This window comes from Antennarius striatus, chromosome 21 (genome assembly GCF_040054535.1).
Source record: "Antennarius striatus isolate MH-2024 chromosome 21, ASM4005453v1, whole genome shotgun sequence".
Classification (NCBI taxonomy): Eukaryota; Metazoa; Chordata; class Actinopteri; order Lophiiformes; family Antennariidae; genus Antennarius; species Antennarius striatus.
In genome coordinates this window covers 12,738,323-12,746,127 of record NC_090796.1, presented here as the reverse complement: position 1 = coordinate 12,746,127, position 7,805 = coordinate 12,738,323, and the positions used below count along the sequence as shown (strand labels likewise).

Genomic DNA, 7,805 nt, shown 5'->3' with positions numbered 1-7,805 from the left:
GCAAAAATTCTATAGAAATGACCAAAAATACAGCATGGCAATATTTTATTTTAAAAACAAACCTATAATAAAATGAGTACACAGTAGCAAAACCGCTTCCAACTTTTGCTATTTCCAAAGTGGACTTCAGTGACGACTTAATCTGTACATTGGGTTTATTTATCTTTACAGGTTTGCCATATTGTTGGACACAGCAGGTAGCGTTTGTCTCTAAATTGGTTTTCTGCTCTAAGATTCCCCCACAGAACTTGGTTGCAGAAGTAAGAAGACAAAACACAATGTGACTAACAGGTGAAGAAAAATAAAAACAGTGTTATTGTAACTTCACAAAAAAAAAAATCATCCCCTCTCAATGTCTGCACAACATCACATTATCACTTGAGTTGTTCATATGGACACAAGAAGAAGGCACCATTTTGAAGAGTAAAAAATTTGTTGCACAATTTTTCTTGTAGCAGCTTGCACAGCCCAGAAAGTCAACACAAAAAGTGTTAGAAGAAATAAAAAGTGGGCCTTGGGCCTTTAGTTGCAGTGCAGAAAAACATGTTATAAAAAAGGTGGGTTAATTCACAGAAAAAAAGTATTTACAATTGGTACATGGAGGCAGTTTGAACAAGTTTTTAAAACCATTTGCCTCAAAAAACAGTAATTAAGGTTATATACAATTATATTAGTATATTTCTATATATTCCTATAAAAAAGCCCTATTTCATTTATGTCTAATTCATCCAAATACAACAACGTAACACTTCCTGAGTACAGTATGATCAGCGCCAGTATTTGGTTTCAATACTGCATTGTGCTTAGCTCAAGGCCACTCATGATTTGTACATACAATGAGAATGGGCACCGATGTAACAGATGACAAAGTCCTGGTCTTTGTGTTGCAGACAAAATTGACAGGGGAACTCTGCCAGGAAGACTGGTCATTTGTGAGACTAACAAAACATAGTCCATCTCTTTTAAAAAAAAAAGGCCTGGTAACAGAACATGCCAGTTAGGGGAAGACAAATTTAAAATGTGAGAATAAAATAAAAAAAGCAAAGGCATAACTGATAAAATCCACCGACTAACCTCATCCCTAAATTCTGTGGGCTGAAATTATTTACATCAAAGTGGATTTCTGAGCCAGAAACTACAGCTAACTTGAATTACTTGGTGTTAGGAGCCAAAGGTGGCGGCCAATGAGATGATGATGATGAGGAGGAGGATGGCCAAACAGATTGCGATCCAGATCTTTTTCTACATTGGACGAAAAATAGAGATCAGTTAACAACAGCAACATCAATTATGTGCAAATCACAAAACCACCAACCACGCATTGCTGATATTTTTGTCCCCCATCCTTAGGACACATTGTAAACAAGGACTGCCCAAATAAAATAAGAGAGAGGTTTTGGCAGAGACATGTTGAGAACGGGGTGGAGATCTGTAACTGGCCACATCGGTCCGTTCTCCTCGCAAGTAAAAAATATAACTGTTGTCTTTTCCTTTTTGTGTGAGTTTTTTCAATGTTCTAGGTTGGTTGAACCTGACATTAAGCCAATAAATGGCAACTACAAAATAATACATTCCCCCCCAAACCAGACTCCTTAAGGCAACCCCTAGTGTCATAAACATTTCACATGAAACTATATTGTACCTTTCGTGCTTTCTGTTGATATGTCACTGCTTTCTCTGTGTTTTCTTTTGCTTTCTCCACATAGTTAGCACCCTGATTGATATTGTCCTCAATTCGGTTAACCGTCTCTCCCTGTAGAAGGGCAGAAAAATCACACTCAGTGTTGATGAGATGCTTCGAAACTCAGACAAACCAAAGAGATTTGATCGCTTCTTGCTTTACCTGAGCCTCTACTTCCATGGCCAGGTACTGGAACATGTCGTGCAGGTCTTTGATGCTCCTCTCAAGCTTCACGATCTCATCATGTCGAGACTCAATCTCATTCAGGGCCTGCCTTGTAGCTTTGGCATCAATGAGAATCTGTATACCAGAATGCAAACATGAACTGGTTGGGAGCTATCCATTTAGACTTAAATAAAGCCATTTGTAAGCTTATCACAAGTGTTTTACAAAACATTTTATGTCACAGAGTAATTTGATCCCAGAGTTGTCAAATAAATGTTGTTAAGTAAAAAAACAGGACATTTGACCACTGTTATTTTCATGCTTTCTGAATCGCTCCTGTAAAGCAAATTAGATATCCGTGAAAACCTACAAAACAAAAAACTTGACTGTGATACAGCAGGTGCTTCTGTGCAGTGTTTTTCAACATGCAGTCACATTCCTGAGATCCTGTCTTCATTCACAGCGCACTCACATTTTGGGTGAAAACATCAGTCTGCCCACTCTCAAGCATTGCATCCAGTTCTTGGTCCGTCACATTGGTCCCAGCTAATGAGGGAGAGCTGTGTTAGACCAAAGCTTTGAATAAAGGACATTCATGTTTTCATACACTGATGATTGTGATAAAAATGTTTGTTGTGTTTAGAATTCGTTGAGACAGACTGATTATTATCATTAGCGATTAGTTGAAGTTATTTAGGTTATTAACCTGCAACCTACAGCAACACCTCAACATTGCCCTGAAAAAGACCACAGACTATAAAACACCAGCAGTATTTGCCTCATGTACTCACTGATTTTCAGTTGCCTCTGTATTCTCTCCACATTCCTGTCCCTGTACTGGGATTGAATGGTGTTACAGTAACCCATCAACTCCACAAACTCTTTGGACAAGACGCCATGCTGAAGAGATGGAAAAATTTTATGAGTTCAACCTTAAATGTTCGGTTTTCATTAAGAATGTTTTCGTTTTTGACTAACAATGTGTGATGATCAAGATTTTAAAGATATAGTTTTTTGTGCAGCTTAACCTTAAAATGAGATCTTATCTGTTACTGATATCAATGAGCACCACAAACTAAACACATCAAACAATTTAGTGAGAGCATGGCTGAATCCAGACTGAGCCAAAAGAGTCTGGGGAAAAAAAAGGAACACTGTGACATAACTTAAGGGATATATTTAATATACATACTGTATATACTGGGTTTATATTGTAAGAAAGCTAATTTTGTCAATGCAGTGCTCAATAGACATTTCTAGAACCAAACAGGGTGTGTCAGTGTTAATTCCACTAGTCATTAAATGACAAATTACAGTAAGTACATACAGTAATTACATTTCTGTAACTCCAATTTATTCAACAAAGAGAACCTGCTTTCTGTTTTTCCTGTAACATTGGCCTCACATAATACAACCAGGAGAACATAAAATAAAATCCTGGTGTGTCTTGTATTCCGATCCAAGACACACCAAGTTTCATCAACCATTTTAAGTGAAAACATGATTTTCTTGGCAGAGTTATCTATTCAGCGGCTACAGTTTTAATGTACAGTATCTCTTATCCTGACAACCAGTGTAATAAAATCACTTCATGCAGTTGGAAAATTGGCAATAGAAAATTAAATGTAAAAGTGAATTTAAATGTAAAACAACCTGGGTCCGTTGCATCCGAATGTTAATTGAAACATATTTTCCATCTTCCTCACCCTTCTTGATTTCAATACCTGTGGAAGGATGACTGGTAAGTGTAAACAAAACACAAACACAAAACATGCAGTGTCCTTATCTTATATTTCAGTACTCACTCTTCAGCTTTCTCTGTATCTGCCCAGCCAGTGTTTTGATCTCCTCTCTAAGAGTCTGGAGCTCCTTCTTCATCCCTGATCCAAGAAGAAACAACATTGTCAACACAGAAATACTCTCTATCACACTCAGAGTGTATTTAGTGGTGACACTGAAGATTCAGTAAAACATGAACTGTCAGCTAGAAAAATAAAAGGCAGCATTTGACATTTTGGAAAAATTAAGAAATGCTGTTTGGTAAACCTTAATATTTTTTAAAATTCTTTCCTGATTTCCATTTTCAGTCACTTTTCAGGCATGTTTTGCCCCAACTGAAGTCCTTAATGAACAAACGTACCATCTTCTGGCAGTGCCACGCCCAGGACAGTCTTCTGCTTGTTCTCAAGTTCTGACACCATCCTTTTGAGACTGTGCATTCCCTCCTGAATTTCTTCCACCTATAAATGGGAAAGAACCAGTATCAAGTGAAAGTGTATTTTTTATACTTAACGACTCAACACTGAATATATTGCTTTTTATCTTTTAAGACACCACATGTCAGTAAGCATCACCAGCTTAAGGTCCTCCTTGCACAATTAACCTTTCCCAACGCATCTGGTTAGTTGCACAAGACATCAAGGTGAGAAGGAAATACCAGACACAACCAGCCTATTTCATTGACACAGAATCACCTGACAGTAAGTACAGCAGACTGCAGGGTTTCTTGACTTGTCTACGTTTACCATCATCCTTTCTCCATCAGGGTCTGTTTTTCAAAATGTTCATCTTAGGGCCCCTGTTGTCTATAGTTCTGACCAGGCACATAGTCTAGTATAATCAAAACATGTGCAATAATATTCATGCAAGTGCTTTTGATAACTTTAACAATCTGTCTTTTCATTAACTATTCCTCTTTTGATTTAGCTTCTGTACAGTAGTTCAAATGATTGCCATCAGTCTCCAAATTCATTTAACCTTACTTTGCATCATCCATCCTTTAGTGCACCTGATTGATATTGCAGTGTAACACTCTTTCACAAAAATGAATTTCGGATATAACCATATGCATAACACGAAGAAAGCTGTTCAGTTAAACTTCACCTTTTTCAAGAAGGCTTCGTTCTCCTTCTCCTCTTTGGCTGAAGAGGTTCCAGGTTTGATCATGAGAGCTTTGCCCTCCTCGTCGTCATCCGAAGCCCCTGCATTCTGCATTCCGGTTGACAACAATAATTAATACACAGTAAATACTAAATATAGTGGGTGTGTTCTCGTATCTGAAGCCCATTCCACGCCCGCCCCACCAGACTCTCCATACCCCTGCCTGGCATGTGTTATGAAACGGAAGTCGGCAAAAATGTCGCTAAGGTCAGTATTCAGATGCGCAAACCGTCACACATTACCACGATCATACCCCTTTTATTGTTTTCCTTTTTCATATAAAGCTGTCACCACAGAACACTCACGATAGAGGAGATGGAACTTGGCCAAGTTAGCAGGCTAACAAGCTAATGCTAATTTTAACAGTTTACTTTTAGACTCACATTTCCTAGTTCTTTAGTTCGGTCCCGCATTTTCCAGGGTGAAGCAGACAGTCAGATGTGAAGAACTCAGCAACTTTACCCCAAAGTGTGTTAAGCTTTTTCTAAACAGAGACGATAACTGTAAAAATGGTGAACTTTGCACTAATGTCATTCAACAAGTCAGGTCCAGCATTAAGACCTCTTCTTCTAGTCCTCTTCAAAACATTGAACGTCGACTCACTGACGCCACCTGTGTCAGCAAAATGTAACTGCATACGACTGGAGCCCTCGTACCGTATTAGTATTATAGTATCAGTATTACTTTTAGTATTACTTTTAGTATTAGTATTAGCACTGTTAATGTAATTGGATTTTCCTCATATTTGTATTGTTCCTCGCTTTTCTATTTAATCGAAGGGAGGGTTGTGTCACGGGTTCAGACGTATTGATGGATCGTTTCGAGGCGATATTTGATTATTTAAAATAATAATAATATAAATGTAATGGTTATTGTTGTTACAGAGGGGAGATTATGTTGACATAATATATGGGATACAGCGGAACAAAATGGATGTATGGATCTTTATTATGCGGATAATGTAGCGCTTGTTGTTATGATGGGGATTTTTTTTTTAAAAAAAGGGAAAAGTAAAAAATATAAAACTTGTTTTCAAGTAAAAAACCTGCTATGAGAAATGAAGATTAAGGCATCGCCGTAATATAGCAGTTTTTAACCCCGCCCAAGACCGTTCCGACAGAGATGTTGCAATGTAAAAGTATATAAATGTGTTGAAAATAAATTCCAGAGTCGCCTGCCTGTCACGAAAGGAGGAGTTTAAGATAGATAACTTTAATAAACAAATGCTTTATATTGTGATGTACTATTTTCTAAACATTTTTTTTATTTTCAGATACTGTATACATAACATCAAGATGAAACTTTCTTTTGTAAGATCATTAATAGATAAAATATCTGTAGGTTATAGGCAGGTTTGACAAGATATTTCTAATAATTATCGCTAACGTGTGCTGTCATGACTTCCAGCAAAATGCTGTGTATGGTTACGCCCTGGAACAAGTCAGGAAAGTAACAAGTGTTGGAAATATAATGCAAGTGTCCTAGTTGACTTTGGAAACCACCAGATGATGCTATTTGCCTGTAAAAAAATGTAGAACTGCAACATTACCCCTTACTCAAGTGTAGTTCACAAGCTCTGTCAGGGACATTACGATGGTGTTTTAATGTTGTGGATGGAAAATGACTTGGCTGGGCAATAAGCTTGTGTGCAACATTTACAATATATTTAATATTCTGGTCTGACATTTAATTTTTGTCAACTATAAACGTACCTTCTGGGGACTGTGTCGGGGGGGGGGTAATGTGGCTGATATGTCTCATAGACTTAGCATGCTCCACAATAACTATGTAATAAACAGTAAATAATAATTGTGAGTCAACAATGCATTATTCATTTGATTCTGCGCACCCTTATCACAACAGTGTAAAGACAGACAAAGTCTTTATTTCGCACTTTAATTGGCCATGAATTTTTCCATTCAATCAAATACCATTACCGATATAAAATAATGTAGCTTCTTAAAAGGATGGCTGATATTATGAAATCTAAAAGTCTCATTCTAGCACTTTTAATGGGAGGTAGAATGGTGGGGCGCACCAACTTGTAGGGGACAGTGCTTTGCTCAAGAGCGCCTCGGCAGTGCTCAAGGTACCCTTGAGCACTGCCAGCTCACGCTCCAATCATTTTTGTCCACACGGGTCTTGAACCAGTCACCCTCTAGTCCCCAGCCCCAGACCCAGTGGACTGAATTGCTGTCACCCCAAAATTTAAGGTCTTTATGAGTAAATGTATAGGTTTCCTGTAGGTTTCAACAGGATTCTTACTTTTAGAGTTAAATTAATACTGTATTAATGTCCTTTTATACTGTAATTGGCAACAGGACTGAGAACAGCTGTGATGGTGTGTGAAACATTAAATAAACATGGAGGTGCCTTTTAACATTTCTTAAGCGGAAAAAAATGTGTTGGAAACTTCAGTGGCTTCACAGCTGAAGTCACCCTCTGAGGACAATAGATGCAACTGCACTACATTTCCCATAGTGCATCGGCAAGGAACGTCGTGTCGCCAGTGAGCTGTCAGTGCTGGGGGAGAAAAAAAGAAATCGGTTCAGCATCTCTTGAGCTGGGGAGCCGATCGGAAGGCTGATTCACGCATAGAGGAGGATTTAGCCGAACGCGATGCACGACCTGCGTGTTTGGACCGAACCTCCTCGCCTGCCATAGATCAGACTTCTGACTTCTATCAATGAGATATGTGGAGCGACTCTAGCGTCCGGTTGTAACGCAGAAAAACACAAGATGAAGAAGCAGTTCAACCGAATGAGACAGCTGGCCAACCAAACAGTGGGCAGGTAAGAATGACTTTACGCGCGACGCGGAGCTGTTTATGACGGCTCTGACTTTCACAGTCCGAGCATCAATTTGTCGCCTGTGCGTCGGTGGTTCCGTCATTCCTTCGGAGGACTGTCGCTGCTCAGCTGGTTGGATGTGAGCAGCGTTCGGCTGTCAGTGGAGGTCACAGTTGCAGTGTGAACGATGTGTGATTGATTGGGCTCGTCAGGGAGGAGTGTGTCCGCTC

At 38.9% G+C, this 7,805-nt stretch overlaps 2 protein-coding genes across 3 annotated transcripts in view; one reads left to right on the top strand and one right to left on the bottom strand.

Moving 5' to 3' along the window:
• Positions 1-28: 28 nt before the first annotated feature.
• Positions 29-5,351, bottom strand: stx4 (syntaxin 4). Its single transcript, XM_068306259.1, has 10 exons — positions 5,170-5,351; positions 4,730-4,834; positions 3,987-4,086; positions 3,652-3,726; positions 3,500-3,570; positions 2,638-2,746; positions 2,319-2,392; positions 1,844-1,981; positions 1,643-1,753; positions 29-1,242 (listed from the first exon to the last, which is right to left on the bottom strand). Exons 1-10 carry the CDS (start codon positions 5,197-5,199, stop codon positions 1,162-1,164), a joined length of 894 nt encoding a protein of 297 aa, XP_068162360.1. The 5' UTR covers positions 5,200-5,351; the 3' UTR covers positions 29-1,161.
• Positions 5,352-7,331: 1,980 nt separating this feature from the next.
• Positions 7,332-7,805, top strand: part of LOC137588625 (rho GTPase-activating protein 44-like) — a 53,842-nt gene continuing 53,368 nt past the window's right edge. For both annotated transcript variants that reach the window (XM_068305789.1, XM_068305790.1), the window contains exon 1: positions 7,332-7,578. In XM_068305789.1, coding sequence (XP_068161890.1) covers positions 7,526-7,578 — 53 coding nt within the window. In that variant the 5' untranslated portion in view covers positions 7,332-7,525. The remainder of the gene's footprint in view (positions 7,579-7,805) is intronic.

Coding starts and splice junctions, on each gene's coding strand:
- stx4 (XM_068306259.1), bottom strand. CDS start 5,199: ATGCGGGACCGAACTAAAGAACTAGGAAAT. Junction 4,087..4,729: donor ACGAAGCCTTCTTGAAAAAG/GTGAAGTTTAAC, acceptor TCCCATTTATAG/GTGGAAGAAATTCAGGAGGG. Junction 2,393..2,637: donor ACAGAGGCAACTGAAAATCA/GTGAGTACATGA, acceptor CTCCCTCATTAG/CTGGGACCAATGTGACGGAC.